The sequence below is a fragment of the Centropristis striata genome, chromosome 20 (assembly GCF_030273125.1).
Source record: "Centropristis striata isolate RG_2023a ecotype Rhode Island chromosome 20, C.striata_1.0, whole genome shotgun sequence".
Taxonomy (NCBI): domain Eukaryota; kingdom Metazoa; phylum Chordata; class Actinopteri; order Perciformes; family Serranidae; genus Centropristis; species Centropristis striata.
In genome coordinates, this window is record NC_081536.1 from 17603541 (window position 1) to 17621299 (window position 17759).

At 40.6% G+C, this 17759-nt stretch overlaps 1 protein-coding gene across 2 annotated transcripts in view; it reads left to right on the forward strand.

Annotated features, from left to right (window-relative positions):
• Positions 1-17759, forward strand: part of ank3a (ankyrin 3a) — a 149013-nt gene that overhangs the window by 29634 nt on the left and 101620 nt on the right. Inside the window, exon 1 of one of the 2 annotated variants that reach the window (XM_059359181.1) lies at positions 9803-10077. The exons of the other annotated variant lie outside the window; for it this stretch is intronic. Coding sequence (XP_059215164.1) covers positions 9955-10077 — 123 coding nt within the window. The 5' untranslated portion in view covers positions 9803-9954. Of the gene's footprint in view, positions 1-9802; positions 10078-17759 lie in introns of those variants that run through there. 2 annotated transcript variants of the gene reach the window in all.

Here is a 17759-nt window from a genome sequence, read left to right on the forward strand (position 1 = left end):
TTGTGCGCACTGTGATATCAATGACTGGAATATGGTAAATATCTCCAGGCTCAGGAACTAGAAACTGTAAATATCCAGGTGGCAGTTGACCTTTTCCCTGTGAAGAAAGGCAATACTTATGAGTGTGTAAGTGTGTGTAAATGCATTTGTCTGTGTGCACTCACACAGTCACAGAAGACTTTAGGGTACTCTGGGTTCGGCAGTACTTTCCAGGTGGTTGCTTTGTGCATTTGTCCGTGCGTGTATGTATGTGTGTGATGATACTTTGATATGGGGCCGGCGTACTGTGCAAGAGTGAGCGAGGCTCCCTGGGCGCAGCGCTTCTTGGCACATCTCTATGATCCCATCATGACGAGGAAACTCGACACTGGGGAGGATATTCCACTGCCCAGCAGCCAAGGGAGAGTAACAAGGCTGCACAAACACACAGCTCCGGCAATTCCATTACCAAGGTCTAGTGAGGTTACACAAACACACGGGGCATCACGCACACCTGCACTTTGTCACTTAAACACAGAACTTCTGTACATTACACTTACAGTTTGCATAAGTGTGTAAATGCAACTAAACACACACAAATGTATATAAATATACATCAGGCACACCCCCCCCCGCCCCCGGACCGCACTAATGAACACTCCAATTGCTGAGCGGACAGTGAGTTGATTGGCACAGAGAAAGCATTACACCAGCACATTCAGGCATATGGCATGTGGACCCACTGATGGGCACACACATATGGTGCTGGTGGCTTCTGCTGCTTCGCATGGGAGGAAGGCACTGTGCTCGCCTTTGATCAGACTCCAAATCACAGAGCACAGCACACAAAGTACAGCCTAAAAATCTCTAACTGTTTGGGTTGCATCATTTTGTCTCATTATTTCAAATAACACTGAAACACAATCCTCTAGCAGCTCCCTTCAGTTATTTATTTATTTGTTGAAATAACAGGGTTTATTAAAAAAAACAAAAAAAACAACAAGACACTGTTAGATACTATTTTATTACATTATGTGGATTTTTCCAGTTTTTTTCAAAAACATTAAACATTAACACCCAGATTATTATAGGATTTTTGGGAGCGATACTGATTTCAGACGCAGAAAATTAAAATAAATAGAAATAAAATAAATACTTAAACGAAACAATTTCTAAATCACCCTAAGCTGAATCTTCTGCTTACTATATTTTGTAAGAAAAAAGTTTTTTCATATTGGCATGTAACAGGCAACACATGTCAATACTGATATATGTCTTTGATAGGCCAATATCAACCGATAATATCTTGGATAAATAAATAAATAAATAAAATAAATAAATGTATAATATCTGATATAGGACTCTATATGTTATAAACGAGAAGTGTGCCTGTGACTATCAGATTCTTATTAGCTACAGTAACAACAACGATAGCTTCTCTTCCTATAGTCCCCATGAACTATTTAGTATGCTATAATGATATAATCTGAATTCTCACAATAATTCCACAAAACTGATTAAAATTCCAAGAAAAAAACAACACAATAGCTCAAAAACCTGTCCAGTACAAAAGATAAGTTCCTTATAAAGCCAAAATCAATGCAACTTTTTTATGAACAAAAATTTGTTTGCATTACAACAGTAAATGTGCATGTGTTGTGTTTATGGAGAGAGCTGTTGCAGCTCTCAGTCTTTTAACAGCTTCCTAATTCCCACATCAGCAAAATCAGCCCCCGGTTACCATGGCAACTTTTGTTTTCCTTGATGTTTCCTGAGTGTCAAGTTCCCGGAATATCCCACCAACTCGCCCACCAGAGAGTTCCTGAGGACTCAGTTTAGAGCTGGTAAGGGAGTGCATTATCATAAGAACCTATCGCCATGGTGACAAGGCATATCCCAGTGATTTTCTGTGATGGATTCAGTTTCTGTGGTTATGATGGGGTCATGAGGTCCTTTGAGGACTTAGTCAGTTACCTCTGTATTCACCCATCAACAAGTTGCTTATGTTTTTTTTCCACTTTCAGTTAAAGTTAAATATGTAACTAGATCTATGTTCATAGCCCTTATTTTGTTGATTTGCATCATTTCAATTGTTTTCTATAGGGCACCACAGGAATGAGTTCTTAAACCAGGAACTAAGTTAGCATGTTAGCACCCCGGGGTCTCTCCTCTCAATAAACTCAATGAGTATTTTGAACGGGTCGGTGGTTAGATGCCTGAAATAATGTCTGTGACAAGCTGAAGAGATGTTCACGATTTTGTTGTGCGACGATAAAATACGTTAGTAAATACGCCCAATTGTGAATTTTGGAGTTTTTCCGTCTCCGGTTGCTAATAAGTGGCTAAATGAGACTATAGTGATTGTCAGGGACAATAAATGTCATCATGTTCGGACACGAACAGAAATTCTCTCACTATTCCGCCTCACAGCCTCTAGTTGTTGTTTTCAGTGCCACAGCAACACTGCAAACATCATAAAAGTGGTGTTGATTAGTGAAGATTATCCTGCTGAACAAAATGTGTAAGCATCAAAAACGTTTGTTTGCCACAAAGCGTATATTCTGCAAATGATCCAAAATCCCATAGGTAAATTCTCAATAGACCCAGTTGCAATGCTACTTCTGGGTTGGCCTAAAAAAATATGCCATGTTGTTTGAGATATTTAATGCATCAAAAGAAATTAACACACTATTAAAGTTCCAGGCTGTAGCGGGCTGAGTTTTATTGACACAGTGAGGATATTGGTATATAAAACTGGAAGAGCTAAGGAATCCATTGGTTCTACGTTGTGATATTTTTTCAGGAAGGGGTATAAATAACAATATATAAATAATAATTAAAACTCTGTATTTTTAATTAACATAGCAGTCCGTTACAGTTCATTGGCAGCCTGATCGCGTCATATCAGAAAATTACATAATGTGCCTCTAAGATGTACTTTATCTGCAAATCACACCTCCATTTTCATGTTTTGTTTTGTTTCCTTCATCCTCTGTTGCCATCCCATCAGATTCAGCACACCAAAGTGAAAGCACCAGTTTTTTCCCCCCCTAATGCTTTCAATTAAAAACCACTCAGGCCAAATCATAATGGTTACCATCAGGAAATTGTGTTTTATTAATGTCCAAATTGAAGTTTCTCAACAGCCGCAAATATAAACATTCTGTCCACTTCCTGGACAACATAATGTAATTGGTCTACTGTATCAACAGCTATGTACTATGAATTAAGAGACACTTTTAATAGAGAAGTGCAAAGGAGAACCACAGAACATTTTTGTTATTAATATAATGGAAACTTTGCATTACATAATAATTGCCCTGCAGAGTTTAGACACTGCGAGCGCCAAGATGGCCAATTCTGTCTGGCTTTTTTGTGGAGCATGTAGCCTATTTTTTTAAAGCCGCCAGTCTGTATTGTGCCTCGATGAAATGACTTATTGCAGTATGGTATGTTGATACAAAGCAGCCTGTGAATAGGAAGAAACTGGGTGTGATTGTGCAATGCTGTGTATAACTGTTCCCAACAGACCGTGAAATTGTTTATTCTTCCGCTGCCATTTCTGTGTAAAACAGAAAAGGGATCACTTCCCCCTCTGCACAGTCGGCGCAGTCAGACCGCCACTTGTTTCAGCCAAGAAATTAACTCCCCATTGATTAACGGAAATTCTTAATCAACAGGCAACTGTGTTTGTGCTTGTTGTTATATGGATATCCCACTGTAGTCAGCGCAATAGCCTAGAGATGGTGTTGAAAAAATTGCTTCAACCTATTAAAATTCATAATTATAATTTCTCGCTTCTCCTCGTCGTGACTTTGTTCCACAACACTAGCTTCATGGTGAAATGGCAGATGACGCAACGAGGATGTGACCAGTTTACTAGCATTCTCACAGTATTATTAAATGAACCATTTTGTGGGTACTTCGAATTAAAATATGTGACAGTTTTCTGCTTCCGAGTGGTGTCTGAGTTGTAAATATGACTCGGACTGCTTCCACCAAACCAGATAGTGGTTTCCGTGAAATGCAATTTAAACCCGGAGACCTAGCTCATGTTGTTTGACTGCACACCACTTCCACTGGCGTAATAGAAACATAAATCCAATCCTTTTTTGTTTCATGTGTAAATCCCACTTGCCCCCAGTAGGTTTATCCTTTTATAACCTGTAACATAAAACAGTGGACAGTAGGTACACTGCCTGCTCCACTGTAAACGCTGCATGAATCATCATTTTTTAAAAGCATGCTTTGATCTTTAAGTTGATGTGAATACAAGCTGATTTCTTTATGCATAATGATATTAGGCCTTGTTTTTAATCGCGCTGATCATCCTCAGCTCTGTGATCATCCTCAGCTCTGTGATCTTCCAGTTTTGCATTGTGACCACATTTTCAGTCACAGGACGTATTTTTCTGTTGATTAATGCATTTTGTGGCTTTAATATGACCCACATAATCTGTATTTGTTAGAAAAAAGTGTGCAACACCATTTTATCTCTCTCTTTCTGCCTCTCACTGCATATGAAAACACATCCAATCAATGCCAAGCAATTCTCCTCACCAAATTAAGAGAACATACAGTCAGTCAACCATTCAGACCCCACCTCAAAGCCTCGTGTTCACACTGCCTGCCTATGTGTGTGTGTGTGTATGTGTGTGCTATCCCCTCCACTGTGAATGTCTGTCTGCCCCTCTGTGGGGAAACCATGGAAGGACATTTTGGTCTGGTTTGAAGGGGACCGCTTGGTCGTGACACACATTTAGGTAGGTTATTGGAAGCTAACTGGGTTAAATCGCACGTCTCCTGGTACGTTTGTTTATCCGGAGGGGAGACATTAGAATAATTTAGATGATGTAGAAGAGGTACAGGGGAGGATTAGAAAAATAGGTGTGGGAGAGAGATTGTGTGTGTATGTCTGTGTGTGAGACCCAGTTTGTGTGTTTGGTTGAAAATAATAAATAAATCACCAAAACTACTGTATTCTGCCTTCAGCTGTGGCCTTAATGTCCAGACTGTGAACATCCTGCACACTGTCTGCTGTTGTGGGACTGGCAGAGCTACAGTGGAGATGAATATAAATGAAAGCTTTGCGATTAATTTGTTTTGATGTTCTCTCTACTGGATTTTTAATTGTTTCTGCAACTGCCTCTTGTATTTCACCTCTCCTTTCTTTTCTTTTTTTCTATTTGCATACTGTGGTTTTATGATATGTGATGTCAAACCCCCACCTCTTCTTCTCACCACATACTTTCATGGTGGAGCATTAGCCTGCAGGCGTTAAAGGGGGGTTCACTGTGTGGGTGGATCTATTTCCCATCACTCCAAAGCACTTGCCATTTGACCTTGCACCTTTCCTACTCTCCTTCCTCTGCCTTCCTGGAGGCGTTTTCAGTCGAGTCAGAGCAGACAAAGATTTTCTTCACACTTGGGGACCAGCAGAGAGAGAAAAGGATTGAGATTGAATGGTTTGTTTTCTCTGAATAGGTGTTGGTAGAGATCTGGTGTTTCAGGTAAGAAAAAAGCCTAAATCAGAAAGGCAAAAATACAAAATAATAAATCTTAAAAATCTTTAAAAAAAATAGATCATTTTATGAGTGAAGTATGGTTTGGAAAACAGGTTAAATTAAATCATATGTTGTTCATTTAAGCTTATGTTACCTGAAATTTTTGGTTTAGTTTATTTGTGTTGGTATTAGTGGGGTTTTTTAAAGCTTTTTTGTAGCATATCAGGGCATCTGTACACTCTCAGGACATTTTTTAGACTGTTGATGCTGTTGAACACTAGAGGGCAGCAGAGTACAAAGAATGATAACAGTCTGGCTGGCTCATAGAGGAAACACTGGTTATTATTTTTCCCATTTTCAAAATCTCAAAAAAGATATTACATATTTGTGTTTCTGTCCATTCATAAACTGACATTCCTGCACTATAGTTTCTGCAGCTTGATGACTGTTTGTGCATGTAAAACATATAATGTGGATGAGGTGGTAATATAACTGCACTGAAGTAATATTTGGTTCATTTCCACAGAGGGCTGAACAATTTGGCAAAAAATATCTCATTTCACTTATTTTGATGAATATTGCAATATAAATTACCATAGTGGAGGGAATGATCTTTTTTTTTCAACATTATTCTCACTTTTGTTGAGAAATATAATACAATGATCATGATGTAATTATTTTCAAGGATCTGTACCAGAGAAAGATTTTTATGTTCTGTAGAATAAGATGTGTAGGAACATTGTTGCAGCACCACAAAACTCTGATGGTATTTTGACACATATTTTGCATGGAACATATATTGCACCCCCACATTTTGGATATTAGTCCATATTGCGATTCCAATAAAGTTTTGATTAATTGTTCAGCCCTATTTCCATGACACAGAAACTTGTGAATGAAGTGGGCAGGACAAGAAAAGAACTGTTAAATTCAGATAAACTAACTCCACACCCCTCAGTTAAAGATATCAGTGTGTAGGAGTATATATTTTAGATCAGTTTATGTGTTTGTCTGTCTTTAAGCAGGATTCTGTAAAACTACAGGCCCAATTTTCATGAAACTCACTCAAAGCAGCGTGTTAGCATGGTCCAGGGAAGAACCCAGTAGATAAGGAATAAGCCATTTGGCCTTGGCAGAGGTCTGCACTCTCTAAATTCTCTGTTCTGTAACCTTACAGTGACCTGTCCAGCCCAAATCCCTCCAGATGTCGTCTTTGCTTTGCCTGTTTTTTGTTAGTGTATGGGGACTCATTGTTGTGGCTGCGGAGGTCAAAAAGGCCAATGAGATTGATGCAGTGATTGGTCTTGTTGCACCCGTGGGAGTTGCAGCAGTGAGATACACAGACTCACCACAGATAAGAGACTGCAACATGATCTCAGGGGCATCTGGAGACATGTGAGAATTTAGAAAGTTTGGCTTCTGGCGTCCGGCCTTGTTTATTCAGTGGTAAACTAAAGATTAATAAAACATCTGATCAAACTCATAGTGCACTACTACTACTACTACTACAACTAGCAATAATACTTTTGTAACTAACAAGTATTTACACTAAAATAAGTTATAATACATTTACCAAGTTGACACAGTATTTAAATTGCTTGGTTTTTTTTTGTTCATTATTTTTTATTATGAGAGAAGACTAAGTAATCCAGCAAATATTCACATCTCTGACACTGAAATTGATAAATACATGTGTTGCTGATTAGTTTTCAGATAATATAAATGATTAACAGAATAATCTCTTCTGCTCTAATTAAAGCTGCTACTCCTAAATAAAAATAACCAAAATAATGCAATGATGTAACAAAAGTATTTCTGTGACACACATTTTATGCAGAATATTCTTCATTTTGCATGTGATTTATTGTTCTAGTAATGGTTGTTTTATTCTGCCTGTATGTGTATGGCATTGTGCCTGGAAAACGGTGGAAAACATCCAGTAATCGTCCACTTCTAGAGTTCACCGGCCATCAGCCAACTCTCCAGCTCTATTGTAGTAGTGGTGCTTTTCCTTCGCCTGCAAAATGCTGGTGTTTGAAATATAGGACACCTTGGCAGTGGCTTTTACTACGAGTGTGGCTATGGGAGGTTACCTTCTTCTTTTGGCGAACAGGCTGAGTGGAGTTTTATCAATGAATGAATTTTTGAAAAGGTGGTAAAGCTGGCAGTTGTAGCAATTGATTGTTTTTTGCACAACTATGTACATTTTTGTGCCATTTCAACACACATTTTTTATTCAGCTGCAGAAAAATCATTACTCCTCAATGCATATCTCTCCTCATCTCTCTGAAAGCTGGTTTGTTTATCATGTGCACAGATGCCCTGTCTCTTCTCTGCATCTACACATGCACCCACCCCCTGCTCCCTCGCTTCCCAATCCCTCTTCTTACCTCTCCACGCTCCTTATCCATCCATCGTGTCCTCCCTGAAGCCACCCCATTGGCCCTCGCCTAGCAACCGCATGATAATTTGGCATAATGTGACACCCCCTGATGCATGATGGGGGCTGTAAGTCAGCTTCATCCCCCTCCTCATGCTGGTGGCTGCTGGTTTGGGGTTGAAAAGAAAGAAAAATGAAGCAGGGAGGATGAATACATTTGAGGAAGAGAAAAGGGGGAATTTCACGCTTACGTCGTTACATGACTGGTGTCCACTGACTAAACCTGTCATCTGTCCCTGGAGAGTTGTTCTCCTCTTTCTCTAGAGCAGCAGTGACCGATCATCTCCTCTCATTCTCATCTTTTCTCCATATGGTTCCCCTGTAGTCCATATGTACAGTTAGAGGCACAGTAGATTATGTGAAGCAGACAGGCATGTGATGAGGCAGCCTCTCGGTATCTGCAGGACCCAGCCAGGCTCATAGGTGCCTCTGACACGCAGGCAAGGCGGGGAAAGAAACATAAAGATGGCTGCTGCGTGCTCTGTCTGTCTCCATGTCTGACGTGAGCACGCCTGATGTGAAGGACATCCTGAATAAGACGTTTCAGGTTTTTCTTTCCCTCTCCTCTTCAGTCAAGGAAAATCAAACAGGATCTTTTGTTGTCTCTGCCTCTCTCTGTTGTAGATCTTCTCTTCTTGTCTGTCCCTCCTCCTCCTCTGTCCCTCTGTTTTCAACAAAGACCCGAGTGATTTGGTGAAACAAAAGCTCCCCTGGTCCTGTTTGACCTCTCCATCACGATGTCAATGAACCCAGATGGTGGGGTGACCACACAGAGGCTAGAGATGCACAGGACTGAGAGCGCAGAAATCTCCGGCATTTATTTGTTGCATTTTGGTAACATCTTGTGCAGATGTTAAATCATGAAATAATTCATCTATTAAATGATTTATCATTTGATGTCTGGTTGGGTTTTTTTTTACTTGGATGGTTTGATCTATCATTCATCAAGTTATTCATTCATAAACTTAAGCAAAAGCACATTGTTATATGATGTCATTAGTTGCAAGCATGGTTATTCATCCTCGTGTATGTGTGTGATATTTATGCTCTGTTGAATCCAGAGCCTCCTTCTTCGCCTTCACCCGTGTCCTTTGCATGTTCTCCCCATCCCTATCCTGTCACTCAGCCACCTCCAGCTGGCTGTGTGTGTGTGTGTGTGTGTGTGTGTGTGATAGTAGAAAGGTGGTGGTGGTGTGGGGGTATACAATCACACACATGCTCACACACTCACCCATTCTGCTCCCCGCCACCATTTCGTTTGCTTTCCTAATCGGTGCCTTTGCTTCATTCATGCACTCACACCCCCTCTCTCACACACAATTTATCTCTTTCTCACACACACACACACACACACACACACACACACACACACACACACACTGCACGGTGGAGCACCAGGCGAGGTACAGCAGCAGGGACCTGAGCAGAGAGAAAGAGGAAGAGAGGGAGAAACATTTAAGAGGACGAACTGAAACAGAGCGTGGTTGCCGTAGTAACCACTTCCCTCCCTCCTCCACTTCCATTCTCTCTCTCTCTCTCTCTCTCTCTCTCTCCCTCCCCTCCCTCCCTCCACCTCTGTGCTGGTGATGCTCGTGTCTCTTTTCTCTCCATCCGGTTTGTCCTCACCTCTCCTGGACGCGCTCCTCTCACACTGCCAGCGGATGACACACGAGGAGGAGGAGGAGAAGGAGGAGATGAGGAGAAGCTGCTTTCTCTTCTCTCCCATCTTTCCATCACTTTAAAAGAAAAAAAAGAAAAAAGAGGAGAGAGAGAGAGCAGACCAGACCAGAGCAACAACCAAAAGAAAGGACACACAGGATATACATACAAATGTAAAAGATACCCTACTCTTCTCCATTCTCCTTTTCAAGGAGGGCATTTTTCTTCCCTTTCCCCCCCTTTCCTTTTCTACCCCGATTTTTTCCTCTGAGATCCCGGTTTTGTCAATTAGAGCCCCTGAACTTCTCTGGGATTTCAGGTGAGGCACGCGTGTGTAGTGTGTGGTGCTTCTTCATTTTTTTATTGCCTATCATGGCTCACGCGGCCTCCCAATTGAAGAAGAATCGGGGGGAAGTGGATGTGAATGCAATAGAGGACGAGAAGGAGAAGCGGAGGAAGAGCAGGAGAGCAGCGTCCCGGGAACAAAAGAGAAAGGTAACAGACGAGGGCTGGCTGGCTCGGCTGGTGGCTTCATCTGCTCCGCTAGCATCATTGGAGCGTGACTTTGTGTGTATGCGTGAGTGTGTGTGCTACCTCTCCCTCAGCTTGATCCACTGGGCTTGGAGGTTGCCTCGTCACACTTGCATAAATTCATGTTCACATCTGCTCAAAAATCAAGACACATGTGGAGCTTCTGTTTCCAGTAGTCCAATTTATAGAGCAGCTTTGACCTTGTATACTGAATGTGTGTGTGTGAGAGATGGTGTTCCTCGTTCTCTTCATGTGGGAGTCTGTGTGTTTATTGTTTTTATGCATATGAAGTGTTTGCATAATGTTGTGTGTGCATGTCTAAATACAGCTCAAAAATGGCTATATGATCTTATAGCGAATTGTCTTTGGATGAGGCGAACGCTGTACGGACATATGGCGCGTTTTGCTTTCCTGCCTCTCACTCTTTCAACATTTACTAATATTGTCCATCTTTAGTAAAACTACGTCACACGGGGCTTCCTTAAATATTGACACATCTTTTATTGTTTTAATGTGGTTGTGATTGTGAGTAGTTATTCATCCTGTGCAGAATTTGTTAATCAATGCTTCCTGGGCGTGATTTAACCTCATTATGGGCTATATACTAAAAAGGATGCATGCTGGGAGTGTGAGGTCATGTTTACATCTGTTCTTAAAAAGACAAATAAGAGCACATGTTGTAAAATGGGTCAAACACAGGCCAGGATGCAAAAAAAAACTTCCCACTTCATTGTCATGGTTTTGGAAATGTGTGAGTGCTTTTGTGGGTTCTTGCTTGTGCATGTGTGTGTGTCTGTGCGTGTGCTTGGATGCACAGACAGCTATGTATAATGCATGCACGAGTGATTTATTGATGACAAAGCTTTTCATATGATGGAGGAGGAACTGAAATGCACGTGGGTCTCCCTCTTCTTCCTTGTCTTCTTACATGTTAGCTCACAGGGAACCCTGTTTCAATGTCAGCTCTTTACTTTAGACAGGCCGGTGTATAAAACTTGTGCAAAAAAAGAAGGTTTTTAATTAGATTATAGCAAGACATAAGCTACTACATTGATAGAAACAGGAACGAAAATAAAGTAACCTGTCCACAGTTATCTATTAAGATAAATGTACAGTGCCTGGACTATTTGAGTGTTTAGAGAAAGCATTCATTGCATTCTGCGTATTGAATGTGGGGAGATTTGACCGTGAGAGATCTATTCAATAACAGTGACATTTACTGAACTTTGCGCCCATGGGTGCCTGGTTTTGAATTATGCTGCTGGCAACGTTATTTGACCTCAGCATAAACAAGAGGCGAGCTATCGTGGCCTAATCCTTTCTGAACCAAAAAGGAACAAATTCATAAGGTCAAGTGAATTTATGGATGTACTTCTCTATAGAGTCTAGCTTTAAATCTGTGTACGTGCCGATAAGTGCGCATTACTTTCTCCTTTCGTCCGTGTTTGTGTGCACGTGTGTGTGAAAATGATCTGTGTCTGAGATGCTGATCTGTATAGGAAGGTTTATAGTCCTCATGAAGGGTCATGTTTCATAGAAGAGAACAGGAGACAGAGATGATGAGGAGAGGAGAGGGCTGTATTGATTGGATTGTGCACAGCAGCACCATCCATGAGGATAATAAACTTTCCCTTCTCACCTCGGCCTGCCCCGCGTCCTTCCCTCTGTCCTCACACATACCTACTCTTCTCCTTTCTTTGTCTCTTTTTGTCTCTCTCTGCTCACTTTTGGCTTGGTTTCTCTCCCTCCACTGACATATCTCGCTTTGACTTTTTTTTTTATTAGTAGCGCTGCTGGGGTTTGGCTCATACTGCTACCATTTAACGATACACTGTCACAAAACAAAGTCAAACACTAAGGTTAATTTGTTTGTCAGTCGTTGTTTACTTGAGGGATGTGAACTTTAGGCCATCGCTGTCGGTCACTCTCTCTCCCTCACACATACAGATGCACAGCAGTGCTTTTATTCCTTTATTGGCTGCCCTTGCTTGTGCACTGTTTACCCCTGTTGGTGGCCTTCCAACTCTCACTGTGTCCCTCAGTACAGTAGATGGGAAAGGACTGACTGAGAGGTGTCAGAGTCATAGAGACACTTGCAGAAAGACAAAGAGATAAAAGGACATTACAGCACAGGTTACATTGTCAGTTTTATTCAGCCTTGTATTTCTGTCTTGTAGCTAAACTAAATATGGTCGACTTGGTGCAAATTGTGCAACAAACTGCTTTGACTCACTCCTTTCACAACCCTACAGATGCTATATTTAGATGGGTTGGCAGGTACAAAACATATTGTAGAGAACACTTGTAAATGCAGAGTGGTGAGTCTTTCCATTCGTACATTGTTTTTTGGTGCCATTAGTTACCAAGCAGTCATGAATAAGTGAGTAATAGGTAATTTAGGCTGTCTACACATCTAATAGACTATCAGACATGTAATTTACTTAAATCAGCTTAAAGATGCATATCTTGTAAGTGTTATTTGGTTCAGTGGTTTTCAACCCTTTTCTGCCGTCACCCTTGAAAATACAGTTATGTCATCTTGTGACCAATCGTCACGTTATAAAGACTACGAGACTTTCACTCCCAAACCTGTTAATCATGACCACTTGGATTTATCTTATGATCAAATGGGGGGACCCAACCCCCAGAACCACTGCTCTAGGTTATGACTGGGTCAGCTGAATAATTTGTAATCAGGTACAACTTTCCAATAATTTGCATGATTGTATAGTTTAATGACCACCACTGATTTATCTTGTGACTCCTTCAGAAATCGTGACCCAACATTTGGGAGCACTAAATTTAATTATTAATGTTTGGTGTTTACTTTTGAATCTTGTTAAGTGTAAACTAATTAATTAAAATGTCTTCCAATCAATATATTTGGGAATTGTAGCAGATTCTAGTCAAGTGTACTGAGCTTTATTGGAGTGAAGACTGTACTGAAAGGTCACCAGAATAGTATTTGTATTGCTCATCTTTCCTGTCTTGTCAAAATATATCAACATGGTGTCTTGAGCAGTTGTTCAGATTATTATCAGGAGTTAAAAATATGGAGGCAGATAATGTCCAACAAAGCTGGCCCTCAAATGATCAGATTTGGCTCATGGTTGTGCTACGCTTGCATTGATAGATAGCCAAATTATAACAATCATGCTTGCTTGCTAGACAGACAGCATGCTTTTGTCAGAGAAGCAGTTATCTTCGATGTCTAATGCATTATTAATGTCATTCTATAACCAAAAACAGTATTGTGCACATTATTTACAAATAAAGCTGTCTTATATAAAGGTACACATTACTTTGACTTTGTGTCTGCATGGAGCCGAACGTGATGTGATGAGGTGATGTACGTCAGTTCTGCCGCTACCAACAGTTTGTAAAATAGTAAATAAATTGAGGATTATGACACTGAAATGGTGGAGGGTTACACAGTAAGCAGGGAGTTGGGTTTTTTTTTTTTACATCGCCATAACTATCACAATGCAGAAATAGATCAACAAAGTGCACGTGACGGAGAAATAGTTGGACACGAGGCCTGCTGCTTTTATCAGACAGCACTCAGTTCAATGCAGGCCTAATGGAGTCCAGGGTGTCCGGGGAGGGATCCCTGCTGTAGCTGCTTAACAACTGGGTGTACAGTTGTGTGTATGTAGTGTGTGTCATTCGGAAAGCAGCACAGAGGGAGATAAAGTCCCTACCATTTGCAGCCTGGGAATAGTGCCAGGGTTAACCAGAGAAAGACAGAGCATATCTATGTATCTTCTTTGCGTGTGTTTGCCAGATTTAATTTTCATGTGTTGTATGAGAGTTTCAGAGTGAGACTCAGTAGCCGCAGTGGTCATCTGAACGGGAAACCCCCATTATCCACTGTTACATAAATTCTCCAAGCTGCTTTACTTCTAATGACATTATCTAGAGCCAGGAGCCCCCAATGGATTCCCTGAGAGAGAGAGAGAGAAAGAGAGCTAAGTAAAGCATAGGTTTCCTGCTGCCAGGTCCCAGTTTTACACACTGTTCCGGTACACAGCATGTGCGTCGGTACAGTACCTATTGTTTCTCTCACAAGCCTTATATAGGTCATGTGCTAGCTTTTTTTTTTTTCACAGGCTTATCTGAAAGGGTTTCATCCTCTTTGCCTGTTTTCCAGCTTTTGTGCACCTGTTTCTTGACTGTATTTAAAGTCTAATATTCTTTTTATTGGATGCTTAAAAAAATATAACTTCAAAAATTCGATCCACTTCATTATGGATTCCAAAGATCACTGGCACGTCCCGCTCATCAGTGCTGAATGTCATCATCATTTATCACCATCATCACTGTTCATTAGAGGTCTGAATCAGGATCACAGTAGTGAATCTAAAGCAAGACTTTGAAATGACTGCTGGAAGGCGAATGGCAGTGTTGAAATTGGATTTGCGCCCCGTGCTGCCTTCAGTGCAAAGCCCATGGCAACAGTGGGACAGCATAAGTCTGCCGGGCCCTGAGAGGAAAAGTAAACCGTGGGGAAAAGAGCCATCAGGCTGGAGGCAGGCAGGAAGGGAGGAATCACAATATCAATATGTATTTTAATAGATTCCTCTGCTGTAATTCTTTCTTTCTGTCTCATTTCCTTCCCTCATTACTCTCCGCTTACTTTCTGGTCTGGCTGAAACAAAGCCGGCACGCGTGTTGCTTCCCTCCTCCTTCCCCACACCTACTCCTTCACCTCCTCCCCTCCCCAGCAGCCCATAAAAGATGGAGGTTAATGAATTCGGCGCTCATGCATGCCTCAGCTAATTACATTGGCATTGGGAACTCCTCCCAGTATTACAAAATGTTTTCGCCATCAAGATGGCCACCGGCTGGACGGCCGGCAAGCGTGACTTTGAGGAGGCTGCCAAGCTTCTGATTGTGGGAATAATGACAATTGATGTAGCTTGAATTGTATTCTTATTTCCTCAGTGGGAGCATGATGTATGTGATTCATTTAGTCAGATAATAAACTAAGAAGCTGCTGTCCAGTTTGTAGTAACATGCTGACATACAGAGATTTAAACACGTGAATAACTTCTACTGCCTTTTCTGGAAATATGATGCTTCGGCAGTCTGACTTAGTCAAATCAAGTTTTTATCGCACAAGAATATAAGCAATGTAAAATTGCAAAATTCACTTTTTGTGCTAGAAGCTTAAAAAATTACCAAAGAAAAAAAAAAAGAAAATTACCAAGAATATAGAAATGTAGACAGAAATTGTGCATTCATATCTGCTTTCAAAATAAAAGTATTGCAATTAACACATTATTTACACACAAAACTATTTTGAACTAAACAACATAAATAGCATTTAGTTACCTTAAACCTGAGCTTAAACTAAACAATTGGTCCACTGCAGCTCAGAGACACAGCAACACAAAGAGGGCTTTTCATACTAAGAAGACTGTAACTTGATGACCTTTCAAATATATTTTTTTTATTTTATTTTGTTCATCATCTCTTACATGGAAAGTTTGGTAGGGATCAGCACTTTAAGCTATAATGATCATTGCAGGAGCTTTTCTTGTTAAACAGGAAACACAATGTTTCAGGTGTAAAATCCATCTACAGAACAACACAAAAGTAATTTTTGTAAATTCTTTAGTGTCGCCATAATAACCAAGGTCCGCTGAACCAACTTTTTATGTTTTCTGAAACATTGATCAACTCTGTTATGTAGCTGTATTATATCATCCATGCATTCTCATTCCCACACAATCTATAACAGTCAATTTTAAACCCTGCTCTTGTCACAAACATGGCCTGAAACATGCAGGATCCTCCAATGGGCGACAAAGTGTCCTCACTCTACTGTATGCTGCTGCTATTGTTCTACATTAGCTTCAGTCTCTAAGGGGAAATGAGAGCGTGTAATAAGGATTGTTCTAATTATTGATCGACCACTTCAAGGGTCCTCACTGAGAGCTACTGCTGGGGGATGGTGTGTGTGTGTCTGTGTGTGTGTTGGGATTTCTTAGGGAGCCTTCGTAACTGGAAACCCGTGTATGTGGGGATTTGTTGGTCCTACCACTTGGGAAAAAAATCCATGTTGTCTAGTTGTGGTTCCTCGTCTGGTTCATTTGACAGTCCTTCTTCTTTTTAGTGCATCAGGTGATTTACTTTGTGTTCAGCACTACATTCGGACATTCTTTTCCCAGGCACATGGGCGCTGGGTGTACAGTATGTGTGTATTAGAGGGTCAGAGAGAGAAGAGCAGCGAATGAAAGAGAAAGAAGAAGAAGGAAAGAGGAAGAGATAAGGACTAATAGATGGAGGGAGAGAGAGAGTGTGTGAAAGAGAGGAGAGAGCGAGAGATAAGAAGAAATGGAAAGAATTACTGTAGTGGCAGAGGGAGAAAGAGGAGAGAGAGCATGATCGTAAGCCTAAAGGTCATTTGAAGGTGAGTGGCGTCTTTCTAGCCGCTCTTCAAATCCACGTTCCCCCTCCCTCCTCTCCATCCCTCTCGCTCGCTCTGATGTGGTGCCCCATGTGGAACAACTGGATGTGATTTCACATTTCACATAATAACGTGTACAAATGTCTGATAATCTCAATGCTCATTACTGGCTGAATTATAACGGGAGAATGCCATAAACAAAAAGTGTTCTACTGCCTTACAAAGAAATGAGCTACTGTACCTCATTGGGTTTTTATTTTTTGGTTTTATGTTACGTTACGTTATGTTACTGTAAAACATGTTAGAATTATCTCAACACATAAAGCAGCATTTAATCCTTCAGTTTATCCAAAAATCTCCAAATATGGACATGAACTGGACAGGAGATACATATGAAATTAATGTTATATGTTACAGATTAATGAAATGTTAATTCATAACATTTTAACGTTGAAATTGTTGTTTTGATATGGGGTATTTATGATTTTGCATGTTTATAGACACATATGACTATATAATGTAATTCATAAGTGAAACAGTGTGTATCACGTGTAATAAGCTCAAATTGGTTGGCTGAACTGGCTTGTGCTTCTGCAGAATTATTGACACAGCCACTGCTTCTAGAGCTGACATTAAAAATCTGCAATTATATATTTTATCATTATATTAGTATTATTGTCAAAATTTCCTTTATCTTAGCACCTCAGTTGCTAGGATTTGCTGCTGTTTTTAGGTTTTTAATGTTCAACAGACAAAACAAGCGATACAATGACGTCACCTGGGGATTAAGACATTAGTATTTTGTGACATTTTATGGACCAAGTGATCGGTTGAGGAAATAAACGGCAGACCGAATAAGACCTTCCTCCCGAAATAAACAGCCATATGGGTAATCTGTGCAAGCAGTTTATTACATCCATATTTACATAATTATTGCCAGTGACTTCTAATTGCTGTAGTGAATATGAGAAGAGTGAGGGATGAAGTAGGATAATGTAGAACAAAGTGCGACAAAGGGAGGAAGACTTTCACGCAGGAGACAGCTGTTCGTGACAAAAAAAGTCAACAACTAATTTTAACCTTTGTACGCAAGTTAACATGCATCAAGGTAGCCTGGGTATACCCATACTGCCTTGCGCGCTCGAATTTCATTTCGAACCTCCAGGCAGTCTGGAAACCAGAGAGGTTTCTTAGCCCTGTTTTAGGGATCCAATCACAGAACGGGGAGGGACGG